Source organism: Leucoraja erinacea, chromosome 4 (genome assembly GCF_028641065.1).
Source record: "Leucoraja erinacea ecotype New England chromosome 4, Leri_hhj_1, whole genome shotgun sequence".
In the NCBI taxonomy this organism is placed as follows: Eukaryota; Metazoa; Chordata; class Chondrichthyes; order Rajiformes; family Rajidae; genus Leucoraja; species Leucoraja erinaceus.
Genome location: NC_073380.1, coordinates 63,097,733 through 63,113,502, shown reverse-complemented (window position 1 = coordinate 63,113,502; position 15,770 = coordinate 63,097,733). Strand labels below are relative to the sequence as shown.

The 15,770-nt window shown below is 43.5% G+C and overlaps 1 protein-coding gene across 1 annotated transcript in view; it reads left to right on the top strand.

The window, feature by feature from the left end:
• The window catches only part of ncoa2 (nuclear receptor coactivator 2), a 301,026-nt gene that overhangs the window by 230,350 nt on the left and 54,906 nt on the right, over nt 1-15,770 (top strand). Inside the window, 3 exon segments of the mRNA XM_055634454.1 lie at nt 3,796-3,897; nt 3,999-4,139; nt 14,780-14,927. Of these exon segments, the coding sequence (XP_055490429.1) occupies nt 3,796-3,897; nt 3,999-4,139; nt 14,780-14,927 (391 nt within the window).

The following is a 15,770-nucleotide window of genomic DNA, read 5'->3' as shown; positions in this document are numbered from 1 at the left end:
TTACTGAAGCTGCCTTGCCTCAAACCCTGTTAACTATTTGTACCTAACTAAGATTAACGATAATTTGAGCTTTTGATATAATTGACCTCTCCTAAGGAAAGAAGCAGTTCTGATACTTAATAGTCACAAAAAAAAAATTAAATTATATTCATCCTACTGGGATTTATTGTACACCCTCTTTATGAAATTATAAGCTTTAAATGGTCTGTTTCCTTCAGTTTAAACAAAATCTATAAATAACAATGAACCACATAGAAGGAACATTCAAAGTATTTAATGTAAATGGATGGAACTTTAAAAAAAAAAAATCATGTTATTTTTGTTTCGCTTGTTTGGCAGCATCTAAACTTGACCAGAATTCTTCCTGTTTGGCAATTGCGGTAAACTTGACACAATTAAATCTGTGTTCCAACAGGATACTAGCATATTGCCTTTAATCGTATAAGAACCTTACCTTCAACTGCAACATGTAAATGCAAGATTTTAGTTATGGAATGTAAACATGATTTGTTCTTATAAAGTAGTTTGACTTCATTAGTAATTGTATGTAAATTATAGTCAATATTTCTAATGTTTTTTCAGAGTTTATTGTTTTAGTGGATGGTGAGCAAAGAATCAGATAAATATAACAAATGGAAATCCTTCCCTATTTATTAATCGACAATTGTTATTAATATAGTAATTTCCTTATTTATAATTTGTGGATGTATTGATTTGCTTAGCAAAAACAATTTATTTGAGTATTATATGAAGCTTAGTGCATTTCAGCTGCTACAAGAATAGTATTGTAAAGAAAATGCAGTATTCATAAAAATAATACATATTTATCTTTTTTTCCTGAATGCTTTAAAATAAATAGCCGACGTAAAGGAATTTGATCAGATTGGCAAATTTATTTTCAGATCATGTCATGAAGCAATTTAAGTTAACAATTGAATTATATAATGATACTATTTTCAGTGTTGTGCGATTGAAAAAATATTGAAAGCATTGTAACGATCATTTTCAAATTAATTCATGACACTCCAAATAGTTCAGTTGGGCACTCTGGATATGATTTGTCTTTGATTACCCTGGTTGGACAGATTTGCAGCTTATTGTGCTGCTTTCTTGCAGCTTAGGGCAGCGACCCAATTTCAATTCTGACCCCGGCTGTGTGTGTGGAATTGACACTTGTTCTGGTTTCCTCCCACTTCCCAAAGGCGTGGGTTGGTATTAATAGGCCTCTGTAAGTTGCCTGTGGTGTTTAGGTGAGTGGTAGAATCTGTGGTGGGATGATGGGAACATGGAGAATAAAAACTGGTATTAATGGTAATATTCATGGTAAAAAAAAGGTAATTAATCACTTTCCTCCTAGGATAAATAAAGTTCTATTGTAGAAGTATCCTAATGCTAATGGGTGCTTGATAGTTGGCACAGATTCATTTGGCCAAGACACAAGTTTCCATGTTGTATCACTGCTTATTTCCATGTCAGTTGTACATAGGCTGATGGGATTTCCCATGCAATGTGTCTTTGGAGTATTGGGGGGAAATATGTGTTGTGTTGTCTGATTTTGGTCACCCAGAACAACAAAGTAGTCCTGATGCTTTGCAGGACTAGGACCCATGTAATTTAAGTACCTGCTAACCTTTCATTCCCTCTCTTCCAATACTACCCACTCACCATAGCCTTTTTTGGAGGTAACGATCTCTAATCCTTACTCCCTCCACACCCCTAAAACCCAACCTCACCTCCTCAATGTTCCTGACCTTCTGAATGACTTCCCTCTCCATGCTTCTCTCACGCTGCCCAGCTCAGATGCAGCACGTCACACACTGTAGTGTTGCAAAATCTTGTGCATCTTCAGAAAATCAGGGACTCACCTATAAATGTTGGTTTTGTTCATATGCTTCAATGGTGGTTATTTTTAATTGCAATTTAGTAGATAAGATAGCATAAGAAATAGATGTGAAGTAGCAAATATTTGGTGAAAGCTAGAGTTATATTTGTTGCTTAATACTAAATAATTATGGATTAGGTTTTAAGTGGAACCAGGAACTTAAAAGAACAAGTTTGTGTTTGGTGTTGGTTGATAGTAAATATCAGTTCATCATATCAACAATCTTTGGAATTATGCTATTGGTAAAATTTGGCATAATTTGTATGCATCTGTAATGTAATCCCTTGATGTGACCAAGTGGTGATTTCTATCTCCATCCTCATCTGCTGCCACCATGGAAGGGTTAGAAAAACTTTGCAAAAACTTATGTATTTGATGTTAACATAAAGCTCCAACTTGTTCCCATTCTGAATCTGAGATGATGAAAGTGGAGCGTGTGGTTGATCGATGAGAGCAGATTATTTTGTGGTAGATAGGAAAATCATTCTATGCACTTTGAATAAAAGATAGTTGCGTCTACAAAAAGAAGTAAATGATGCAGCAGGAAGTTGTCCAGTCAGATCAGATAATAGACAGCCAGGCCAGCAGAATGCTCAGATTGTTCAAGTTCGCAGCCTTTTGACTTCGGTTATGGTATTTGCTGTTAAATTATGGAAAGGATTGGCTTAGGGACCATCCTGCTGGATAAGGACAACTACATCGAAATGCAAGGCTGTAGAGAAGATCAGTGGAGTTGTCAGTATACTATGGATGTTATGCGAGTCCCTTTGATAAATGCAAGATAAATGGATTTAGCATTGATCTTTCACATGCCTGCACTAGGTTCAAATCCATCCAAGGCCATTGAGTTATAGGAAGATTTACCGGGGGCTGTTTTGGTAGCTTTTCTCCTGAATTTTCCACAATGTGATTCCAACTGACATGCCATGAAATGAATAGTACTGTATCGGAAATTAAAGGATTGCCAATAGGTGCTGCTAAGTTACTCTTCTAAAGTGTGTAGGAATGAACTGCAGATACTGGTTTAAATCAAAGGTAAACAGAATGCTGGAGTAACTCAGCGGGACAGGCAGCATCTCTGTAGAGAAGGAATGGCTGATGTTTCTGAAGAAGGGTCTCAACCCGAAACTTCACCCATTCCTTCTCTCCAGAAATACTCCCTGTCACGCTTGAGTTACTCCAGCATTTTGTGTGCTCTTCTAAAATTATGGCTGAACTATATTCAAGCAAAAAATAAATAATTTTGACTTGCATCTGGTTGTGTTTATACCCAAACTGGGGTCCCTGATATGAGAATTTTCATACCTCAGTGCTTGCCTCCCTTGCATTGAGCCAAGAATTTCTTAAATAAATGCAAGTCTGTCTAATAAATTTGTCGACCTGTCAGAGCTGGAACTTGTATGGTATATGAAGTGTTCAGTTTTCTTTCCAATTTCTTTATTCCCAAATGGCCCCAGAAATAGGAGGCCAATTATTTTCAATACATTTCTTCCAAACACGTGCTTATTGGTTCACCAGCAACTTCTCCCCACATTTTGTTAAAATAAATTCACGAAGGTGGCAGAATTATGATTGTTAATACAGATATCTGAGAACTTTGAGAGATAATTATGATCATTTAGATGTTGATTCCAGACGTGTCTCAGTGCCAAAATATCAGTTCTTTGCATCATGTACAGCATCTGCTTTGGAGGATAGGATGTTGCCCAAGGGATCAAGTTGAATAAAATTTCTAACACGCCACAATTCATGATTACTTCAGTTTTTTTACGACACAGTTTGGGTAATGTCTACAGTGTAGGAGTGATTGCTGCACGTGTAATTAAGTTTTTCTGCGTTATATTTAATTGTAAACTTCTGACGTTACATTACATTTTTATTTTTTACTGAAAATAGTTTCTTTCTTTTCTCAGATTTGCAATCCTGTTTAATCTGTGTGGCAAGGAGAGTTCCCGTGAAGGAGAGATCTCAATTTGCTAATACTGAAAGTTTTACCACCAAACATGATTTAACAGGTAAAACAATATGACAGTTTTAAATTTGGAATCTTCTCATCTTGGATAATTGACATATAAGATTTGTTTCTTTTTTTCCTCTCCTCTTTAAACAAAATTAGGCAAATTAAAATCTCTGGATATAAATGCATTACGTGCTTCAATGAAACCAGGCTGGGAAGACTTAGTGCGAAGGTGTATTCAAAGATTTCACCTGCAAAATGACAAAGAGATTCCATTTGCTAAGAGGCATCATCATGAAGGTGAGAATTTATGGAATGCACTAAAATGATATAAGCAAGATATACAGGACATTGTACAAATACAACTAAAATTAAAACTTCAGAATAAATGATAGAAATGTACAATAAATCCATTGCTATATGAAAACAATGTGTTTACTAACTTACAGGTGGAACCAATATATATTTTTTTAAGTCGTAGAAGGAAAAGTCAAGTATTCGTAGAAAAGCCAAGCATTTGTAGAAAAAGAGTAATGAACGGTTATTGTTTTTTTAGTGACTGAGATAGAGCAGAACATAGAACGGTACAATAAGAAGCGTGACCGTCAGCTCATACAGTGCCCTCCATAATGTTTGGGACAAAGACTCTTTATTTATTTGCCTCGTACTCCACAATTTGAGTTTTGTAATAGAAAAAATCACATGTGGTTAAAGTGCACATTGTCAGATTTTAATAAAGGCCATTTTTATACATTTTGGTTTCACCATGTAGAAATTACAGCTGTGTTTACACATAGTCCCCCCCCCATTTCAGGACACCATAATGTTTGGGACACAGCAATGTCATGTGAATGAAAGTAGTCATGTTTAGTATACTGTTGCATATCCTTTGCATGCAGTGATTGCTTGAAGTCTGCCATTCATGGACATCACCAGTTGCTGAGTGTCTTCTCTGGTGATGAGCTGCCAGGCCTGTATTGCAGCCATCGTTAGCTTATACTTGTTTTGGGGGCTAGTCCCCTTCAGTTTTTTCTTCAGCATCGGGTGATTGACTTGGCCACTCAAGAATTTACAATTTTTTGGCTTTGAAAAACTCCTTTGTTGCTTTAGCAGTACGTTTGTGATCATTGTCTTGCTGTGGAATGAACTGCCGGCCAATGTGTTTTGAGGCATTTGTTTGAACAGGGCTCAAAATTAGCGGTTGCCCGGCTGCAAATGGCAACCTACAGTCCTGCCGGGCAACCTAAAAGCCATGCCATTTTGCCCAGCTTGGCAAGCACCCGGGACACCTATCGTTTAATTCTGTGCGGGCCCCCTCTCTATCTTTCTCTCTCTCTCTCTCTGTCACTATCCGTCTCCGCCCGGCATCCGTGGTCTCTGGTCTCTGCCCGCTCCTCATCCACTGGCATGGCAGGCCGCCTTACACATGCGCACAACCACGGCCAGCACCAAAGATCCTATAGCGAGGATCTTTGGCCAGCACATCATTAGCGTGGTTGTGCGCATGTACCGCCCTGCACATGCACACTGCCACTGCAACTGGTCGACGTCGGCCACTTTCTCCCTCCCTTTGCATGGTGGGAGTTCTGGCCGCCATTTCTATCCGGTCGCCGCCTCGCCGCGACCGCTGAAAACCAACACAGAATCACTTGCTGGAGCTGGAGTAACTCCCTGGAGTAACTCTTGCTTCTTGGTTTCCTGATCCTCCAAAAATATTCGAAATGGAATTGAAACAGGAGTGGACCCACCACCACCAAACACCAAACTCTGAAAAATAACAGCCTATTGCATTTTATCTCCTGTTCTGTATTATGTTTACATATTCTGTTGTGCTGCAGCAAGCAAGAATTTCATTGGCCTATCTGGGACACATGACAATAAAACTCTATTGACTCTTGACTTGGACTTAAACAAAAAAAAGGGTTCTTGGGGGAAAAAAAGAGCTACCTTAAATTTAATTGCTTCTGGTTGGATACCTATAGTAGGGTGAAGACTATTCCATGCTTTAATTGTGCGGGGGAACTCCACGGAGCAGCCAGCATCTCTGGATAGAAGAAATTGGGTGACATTTTGTGTAAAGACCCTTCTTTAGATCTCCTCTGGTTTTAGTGTTTTTAGTTTAATTTAAAGATACAGCGTGGAAACAGGCCCTTCGGCCCACTGAGTCCACGCCGACCACCGATCACCCGTACACTAGTTCTATCCCACACATTAGCGACGTAATAATAAATAACAATACATTTTATTTGTATAGCGCTTTTCAAGGACTCAAAGACGCTTTACATGGTGAGTCAAGAACAAAACAAAATAGAGCAGTAAGACAGAGATGCAAAGGGGAGGGGGACATGGGACTAAGGGTATGCAGAGGTGAAGAGATGGGTCTTGAGGCGGGACTGGAAGATGGTGAGGGACTCAGAAGTTCGGATCAATTGTGGGAGGGAGTTCCAGAGCCTGGGAGCTGCCCTGGAGAAGGCTCTGTCTCCAAAAGTGCAGAGGTTGGATTTCAGAATGGAGAGGAGACCGGCTGAAATGGATCTGACGGACCTTGAGGGTTGGTAGGGAGAGAGGAGGTCAGTGAGATAAGGGGGGGGGGGGGGGGGGGCAAAGTGGTTGGGGGCTTTGTAGGTGAGGACCAGGATTTTGTAGATGATCCGGTGGGAAATGGGAAGCCAGTGAAGTTTGGGGTGATGTGGTGCCAGGATTTGGTGTGGGTAATGAGTTGGGCGGCTGCATTCCGGACCAGTTGGAGTCGGTTGATGTTGCTGGAATTGATGCCAAAGAGAAGAGAGTTACAGTAGTCCAGTCGGGAGGAGATGAAGGCATGTTGCGGAGGTGAAAAAATTATGTTTTGACAACATGGCGGATGTGAGGTTCAAGGGAGAGGGTTGAGTCAAAGATCACGCCAAGGTTGCGGGCCTGAGGAGATGGGGAGACAGTGGTGCCGTCAATAGTGAGAGTGGGGTTGTTAATTTTGGTAAGTGTTGATTTGGAGCCAATGAGGAGAAATTTTGTTTTGTTACTGTTTAATTTAAGGAAGTTGACTTGCATCCAAGATTTAATGGCTGACAGGCAGGAGTTGATATGGGAGAGAGGGGGGTTGTGGGGGTACTTGGTGCTGAGATAGATCTGGGTGTCATCAGCATAGCAATGGAAGTCCAGTTTGAAGTGACGGAGTATATGACCAAGGGGGAGGATGTAGATGATGAGGAGGAGGGGGCCGAGTACGGAGCCTTGGGGAACGCCTTGAGTGACAGTGGCTGTAGCAGAGGTGTGGTTATGGAGAGAGATGAAGTGGGATCTGTTGGAAAGGTAGGAACGGAGCCAGCTGAGTGCAGAGCCTTCAATGCCGAGGTCTTTGAGTCTGGTGAGCAGGATGTTATGGTTCACGGTATCGAAGGCCGCACTCAGGTCGAGGTGGATGAGGATGTTGAGGGAACCAGTGTCAGCAGAGGTGAGGAGGCCGTTGAGGACTTTGAGGAGAGCAGTTTCTGTGCTATGGAGGGGGCGAAATACAGATTGGAGGGGTTCAAGTAGGTTATACGCAAGGAGGTGGGAATGAAGTTGTGACGCAACGATACGCTCCAGGAGTTTTGAAAGAAAGGGGAGGTTTGAGATTGGGCGGTAGTTAATGAGAGAGGAGGGATCAAGACCAGGTTTCTTTAAGATGGGTGTAACAGCAGCAGTTTTGAAAGCAGAGGGGACAATTCCTTGGGACAATGATGAGTTGAAGAGATTAATGAGGTAGGGGCAGAGAACGGGGAGGCAGGACTTCAGCAGGGTCGTGGGGAGAGGGTCGAGGGAGCAGGTAGTGGGTTTGGAAGAGCTAATGATTTTGGAGATTTCAGTAGGGGTGACCAGGTCAAACTGGGAGAGGAAGCAGTGTGGAGGAGGGGTAAGGAGGTCAGTGGAGATGTTGAAAGGAGGGGCCTTGGTAGGTGGTGGAGTAGATGCTGGGGAGTCGGGTACAGGGGATAAAGATTGATAGATGGTGCTGATTTTGTCAGCGAAAAAGTGGAGGAATGAGTTGCAGAGATCCGGAGTAGAGGTAGGGAGAGTGTTGAGGCTTGAGGAGGTTGCCCACTGTGGAGAAGAGGGTTCTGTGGTTAAGGCAGGGGTCGGTGAATATGGAGGAGAGGTAGGCAGATTTTGCAGCAATGAGGGCATCTTTGTAGGCAGTGAGGTGGAGTTTGTAAGCTTCATGGTGGACTGTGAGAGATGATTTCTTTGTGAGTCGTTCAAGTCGGCGACCTGTCTGTTTCAGCTTACGAAGTGCAGGTGTGTACCAAGGTGAAGATGTGTTAAAAGTTACGGTTCTTGTTTTGAGGGGGGCCAGAGTGTTAAGGGAGGTAAACAAGGTGGAGTTGAGATGGTTTGTGAGATCATCAGGTGAGATGGTGGTTGAGTCCAGGGGGAGAGTGGTGGAGAGCAGGTCAGAGAGATGGTGGGGATCAATGGATTTTAGATTACGGAAGGTGATTTCTCGGAGGAAGCCGGGGCGAGGTGTCGGAGAAGGGATGGTGAACCGTATAAGCTTATGATCAGAGAGGGGGAAGAGGCAAGGATGGAGATCGAGTACCGGTTGATTTGTGGAGCAGACCAGGTCAAGGATGTGATCTTTGTCATGGGTAGGAAAGGTGACGTGCTGAGTGAGAGAGAAGTTGTCAAGTAAAAAGGCGAATTCAGATGCGAGCTTGCAGGTGGGGGAGTCCATGTGAATATTTAAGTCACCAAGTAGCAGCAGACGTGGGGAGAGGGATGAGGCAAGTGTGAGGAGTTCAGTGAAGTCAGATAGGAAGCAGGGGTTTGGTTTAGGTGGCCGGTAAATGAAGATGACTGTCATGGAGGAAAGGGCTTTGAAGGCGAGGAATTCAAATGATGCTACTGGGGGGAGGGTGAGTTCAGTGATCGGAAAGTTCTGGTTGAAAATAACAGCGAGGCCACCTCCATGGCGGGAGGGGCGGGGTTTGGAGATGTAATTAAATCCAGGTGCGGATGTTTGATTGAGGGAGAAGAAGACATTGGGTTGTTGCCAGGTTTCAGTGAGCAGAAGGAAGTCCAGAGTGTTGTCAAGGATTAGTTCATGGAGGGCAAGGGCTTTGTTGTTGAGCGACCTGGTGTTGAGGAGGACAAAGTTGGCATTGTGAGTGGGTGGAGGGATGGGGGCAGGCTGGAGAGATCTGAGGTTGTCCCGGTTGACAGTGCGTGTGGTCAGCTGGGGTGGGGGGTGACGCAGTTGAGGGGGGGGTAGAGCGTGGTAGTGAGCAGGTGGATGGAATGGAATGTCCGTGGTTGAAGTAAACAAGCTTGCGTCGAGAGCCTCTGTGGATGTAACGTGGTCGACGTAGAAGTCTAAGCTGTTTAATGACTGGGATGCAGGATGGGATGTAGTTGTTGAAGAGACCAGTCAGTTGCAGAGTTGAGTATTTGAGCATGATGAGGAGCCCGAGCAACTGCAGGAAGCAGCAGAGAGGTTGTCCAGCAGTGAGGGTGCAGAGAGGTGACCAGCAGAGAAGGTGAAGAGAGGTTGTCCAGCAGAGCGGGTGCAGCGAGTATCCAGCGGTGAGGGAGCAGAGAGGTTGTCCAACAGAGCGGGTGCAGCGAGGTGTCCAGCAGTGAGGTAGCAAAGACGTAGATCAAGAGTCAAGAGTTTTATTCTCTCACGTCCCAATGAAATCCTTACTTGCAGCAGCACAACAGAATATGTAAACATAGTACTCTGTAAACAATGTTATAAACGAGAAAACAAAATAGTGTATATTTATATATGAATATAAAACTATGCACACACACATACAATTTCCCTCCTGGGATTAATAAAGTTCTATCGTATAGTATCGTGCGTGTAGGAAGGAACTGCAGATGCTGGTTTAAACTGAAGATAGACACAAAAAGCTGGAGTAACTCAACAGGTCAGACAGAATCTCTGGACAAAAGGAAAATATTACGTTTTAGGTTGGATCCGAAAAAGGTTCCTGCACTCCTTTGGAATGTGGAAGGAAACAAGAGCACCCGGAGAAAACCCATGCGATCAAAGGGAAAAGGAGAAAACTCCCAGCCCCCATATTCAGGATCAATTCCGGGTCTCTGGCAATGTTAGGCAACAACTTTATGGCCAATGTACTGCCCCCATAGTCTTGAACATAATTAAAACATACAGTAGCTGTAAAGGGGGACATAGCGTCACTTAGAGATTTAAGACTGAAAATGGATAGTTTCTTTTTTTTTAGTAACCAAAGTTATCAACGTATAATTTTTTGTGTGTTGGAAAATAAAATATAGTGGCACAGCTGGTGGACTTGCTGCCTCACACGCCAGAGATCTGTGTTCGATCCTATCCTCGAGCACTGTCTGTGTTGAATTTGCACATTCTCCCTGCAAGCATTTAGGTTTCCTCCCACATCCCAAAGACGCATTGGCTTTGTAGGTTAACTTGTCTCTGTAAAATTGCCCCTAATGTGTAGGGAGTGGGTGAGGAAAATGAGATAACAGAACTTGTGTGAATGGGTGGACAAAAATGCTGGAGAAATTCAGCGGGTGAGGCAGCAACTATGGAGCGAAGGTAATAGGTGATGTTTCGGGTTGAGACCCTTCTTCAAACTGATGTGAGGGTGCAGGGGGGTGGGAAGAAGAAAGGAAGAGGCGTAAAGACAGTATGCTGAGGGAGAGCTGAGAAGCGGAGGAAAAAGCAGGGACTACCTGAAATTGGAGATGTCAATTTTCATACCGCTGGGCTGTAAACTGCCCAGCAAAATATGAAGTTTGCCACATCTGGTGAGACCACATCTGGAGTATTGTGTACAGTTTTGGTCTCCTAATTTGAGGAAGGACATCCTTGTGATTGAGGCTGTGCAGCGTAGGTTCACGAGATTGATGCCTGGGATGGCGGGACGGTCATATGAGGAAAGATTGAAATGACTAGGCTTGTATTCACTGGAGTTTAGAAGGATGAGGGTAGATCTTATAGAAACATATAAAAGGACAAGCTAGATGCAGAAAAAATGTTCCCAATGTTGGGCGAGTCCAGAACCAGGATCCACACTTAGAATAAAGGGGAGGTCATTTAAGACTGAGGTGAGAAAAAACGTTTTCACCCAGAGAGCTGTGAATTTATGGAATTCCATGCCACAGACGGCAGTGGAGGCCAAGTCACTGGATAGATTTAAGAGAGAGTTAGATAGAGCTCTAGGGGCTAGTGGAGTCAAGGGATATGGCGAGAAGGCAGGCACGGGTTATTGATAGGGGAAGATCAGCCATGATCACAATGAATGGCGGTGCTGGCTCGAAGGGCAGAATGGCCTCCTCCTGCACTTATTTTCTATGTTTCTAAGTGCTGCTCATCCAGTTTACGGTGGGCCTCACTCTGGCCATGGAGGAGGCCCAGGACAGAAAGGTCAGATTCGGAATGGGAGGGGGAGTTAAAGTGCTGAGCCACCGGGAGTCAGGTTGGTTATTGCGCACTGAGCGGAGGTGTTGGGCAAAGTGATCGCCAAGCCTATGCTTGGTCTCACCGATGTAGAGCAGCTGACACCTAGAGCAGTGGATGCAATAGATGAGGTTGGAAGAGGTGCAAGTGAACCTCTGCCGCACCTGGAAAGAAGGCTTGGGTCCTTGAATGGAGTCAGGGGAGGAGGTAAAGCGACAAGTGTAACATTTCCTGCGGTTGCAAGGGAAAGTGACAGGATCGGATCGGAATGGGAGAGGGTTGAAGTGCTGAGCCACCGGGAGATCAGGTTGGTTATTGTGAAGCGAGTGTTGTGTGAAGCAATCGCCAAGCCTGCACTTGGTCTCACTGAGGTTGATCATACGCTGAATAATCCAACCAGAATTTTGGGGGCGCCGTCCTGTATGGTATGGCTGCCCAGCCTGCAGCTGTCCATTTTTTCTCTTTTTTTTTTAATTTTTAGTTAGTTTAGTTTTTTGTTCTGGAGTTCTAGCCTTTTTTATGTGTGGGGGGGGAGGGGGGAAACTGCTTTTCTAGGACCCTACCTGGCCGGAGAGGCAGCTTTTCTCTGGGCTGCAACGTCGACCCGTCCTCGCGGCCTACCAGCGGGCCTGGAGCGGCGTTTCCTGTCGGGGACCGCACAGAACCTCGGCATCGGCAACGGCACAGAGCTGGAGCGCTATCGCGGAGCGGGCGATTCCCTACCCGGGTCGCCGCGCTGGAACTCCAGTGAGCTGAGACCGTCGATAAAAACATCGCGGAGCTGCGGGTCTGAGGAGCGGCCAGCTGCAGGTGGCGGTGCTGACTTTTCATCGGGAACCTGGGATCTCTCAGCGAGATCACCAGTTGTGGAGCTCCATCCGGCGCGGCCTTGTTGGCTTCAGAAGCCGCGGCCTCCAGTACGGAAGCGGCTGTTCCAGGTGTCCCATGCCGCTGTGAGGATTCACCCGACGCCGGAGCACCATCGACCGGCGAGAACGGCCTGGGACATCGGGCCTCCGTGGAGGGAACTGTGGAGGCCTCAATAGGCCTGACTATGGGTGAACTGGGGATGGGGACTGGACATTGTGCCTTCCCTCATAATGGGAACCATTGTGGGGGGGATGTTTTAATGTTTAAATTTTTTTATTACTGTTATGTCTGTATTCTTTCTTTATGTGCTGCATGGCAAGAAGCATTTTACTACACCTAGGTGTATGTGACCAATAAAATAACCTTTGAACCTTTGTTTGGAAGTGGAAAGAAATAATAGAAATTGCATGCATTGCAACGTGTAAAAAGAGATGAGATACTGTATTGTAAATTTGCTGCATGTCATTATGGTATATACCATGTTCAAGAAGGAACTGCAGATGCTGGAAAATCGAAGGTACACAAAAATGCTGGAGTAACTCAGCAGGAAATAGGTAAAGTTTCGGGCCGAAACCCTTCTTCAGACCCTTCTTCATGGTATATATCATGTCTTGATTGGTGAATATGTTTAGTTTGTGACTTTATTTGAAGCAGAAATAATATGTGAATGCTTCATTGACCATAATTCTGACTGGTAACTATGCACTTCGTCCGAGCACATTATCACACGTGTCATTCGAGCCGTCATAAATTACCAACTAAACCGTCATTTGGCAACCTAAAAAGCTGCCTAGGTTGCCCGGCTGGCAACAGGGAAAAAAAGTTAAGCGAGAGCCCTGTATGATCTTGAACAGATAGGATGTGTCTATACACTTCAGAATTCATTATTCTACTACCCTCAGCAGTTGTATCATTAATAAAGATAAGTGAGCCATACATGCCCAGGTCATAACACCTCCACCACCGTGTTTCACAGATGAGGTGGTATGCATTGGATCTTGGGCAGTTCCATCTCTCCTCCATACTTTGCATTTGGCATCACTCTGATATAAGTTAATCTTCGTCTCATCTGTCCACAAGAACTTTTTTCAGAACTGTGGTTGCTCTTTTAAGTATTTCTTGGCAAACTGCAACCGGGCCATCCTATTTTTGCAGCTAACCAGTGGTTTGCATCTTGTAGTGTAGCCTCTGTATTACTGTCCATGACGTCTTCAGAGGACAATGGTCATTGACAAATCCACACCTGACCCCTGGAGAGCGTTTCTGATCTGTCAGACAGGTGTTTGGAGATTTTTCTTTATTATAGAGAGAATTCTTCTGTCATCAGCTGTGGAGGTCTTCCTTGGCCTGCCAGTCCCTTTGCGATTCTTCTTTCTTCTTAATGATGTTCCAAACAATTGATTTTGGTAAGCCTAATGTTTGGCTCTCTTAACAGTTTTATTCTTGTTTCTCAGTCTCATAATGGCTTATTTGGCTTTATTTTTGGTCCTCATGTTGATAAACAGCAATAAAAGTTTCCAAAGGTGATGGAAAGACTGGAGGAGAAGGTGCTGAGAGCTCTCTTATACCTGCATTAAGGAGGCAATTAAACACAACTGAGCAATTACAAACGCCTTATGAAGCCAGGTGTCCCAAACATTATGGTGCACTGAAATGAAGGGGACTATGTGTAAACACAGCTGTAATTTCTACATGGTGAAATCAAAATGTATAAAAATGGCCTTTAATAAAATCTGACAATGTGCACTTTAACCACATGTAATTTTTTTTCTATTACATATCTCAAATTGTGGAGTACAGAGGCAAATAAATAAATGATGGGTCTTTGTCCCAAACTTTATGGTGGGCACTGTATCAGTGCCGATTATGATGCCAATTTAAACAGCACATCTGCCTGCATGTGCTCTATGCCCCACAATTGCATGCCTGTTCATGTGTCTGTCTAAATGCCTTTTTAAATATTGCTATTGTATCTCTTTCCATTGAATTTCTGGCAGCACATTCCAGTCACTAACCCCTCACTGTAAAAAAAAACTTGCCATGTAAACCTTTAAACGTTCTTCCTCTTGCCTTTAAATCAATGCTCTTGACTATGTGACATTTTAATTTCCAATTGCCAACGTGACATCAACTGTCGTGACTTCTCTACTCCTTACCCACTCCAATCTCACCCCCTATGAACGGCTAGCCCTCCGCACATACAGTAACCATCCCAACATTGTTATCAAAACCTCCGACAAGAGGGGTGCCGTTGTAATCTGGCAGGCTGACCTCTACCATGCTAAGACGAGACGTCAGCTCTTGAGCACCTCCTCATATCTACCCCTTAACCATGACCCCACAAACGAATCACCAGACCATCATCACACAGATTGTTACCGATCTCATCACCTTTGGTGATATCCCTTCCACAGCCTCCAACCTTGTAGCTCTCCAGCCCCACACTGCCCACTTTTATCTCCTTCCCAAAATCCTCCTCATAAAAAATGTTTACAAGAATGAGCTGCCATCTTTAATGGGATGGTATCCCAGTATTAATCAGTATGTCCATGCGGGAATTATTATTTTTAAACACTATCTAAAGTCTGAGTTTTCAGGAAGCATTGTGTGCCTTTCGTAATTTTTCCTCAACTTCTCTGAATTTCAGTGTTGAGACAGGGTCAGGCTTTGAGTCCTGTGTATCGGTTTTCTTTATCTGATGGCACCATGGTTGCTGCACAAACAAGGAGCAGGCTTATGCGCACTCCAAATACCAGCGAGTCTCAATTTATCATGTCACTGCATGTTGTTCAAAGGTAAGCTTCAAACCTCCTTCCTGTGGTTTTTCAGTAACCATTTAGTGTTTTATCTCAAGAACCAAATATGCTGAGGCGTTTAATTAGAATATGGCACCTGCATGATTATGATCCTTTACAACGTCTTTGACTATAATGAAGTGCGGGGTGGCTGGATCATATTTATTGGATTTTCCACTTGGGTTAATTGTCAACAGTGTGGATCTCGTATTTTGTTAGTCATCTTCTCCAACTCTGCCTCCACTTATGGATGGTAATGTAGATGCTTTGCTCCACGTGGCATCTGCATTCTATATCTGGTATCCTGTGCATTCCCTCATGATGTAAGGAGTCTGAGAGGCACCCAGCTGATATAAGGTACAGATGAAAAGCAATAATATGATATGTAATGTAAACAGAACAAATAAAGGGAAGACTATTATAAATGAGATTGGACAGTCTCCTACGATCCCCTCTTTGTGAAGCCTTATAAAGTTGCAACGGTGTTGATAGGCATATCGGAGATTTTTGTTTACGTCACCTCTGTTCTAAAGTTACTTGTTCCCCCCCCCCCCCCCTTTTTCTGTTTAAATCATCTTCTGCTCACATTCTGCAGAGATAAAAAAAGAATGACCACTTACTGACATTATGAAGACCAGTGCTTGATCCATCAAATTGGCAGTCTACCAAGAACTAATTAGACACCCCTGCTCCAATGCTAAAAAAGTAACATCTAATTGTTCAATTAATCCAGAAAGACTGCTATTGATATCAAATGGAAATTATCTTCATTGACTTTGTAGATTGCTGCACACTATCTGGAGCTATGAACTCTCAATAGGCGAGTTCGGTATTCCGACTGTG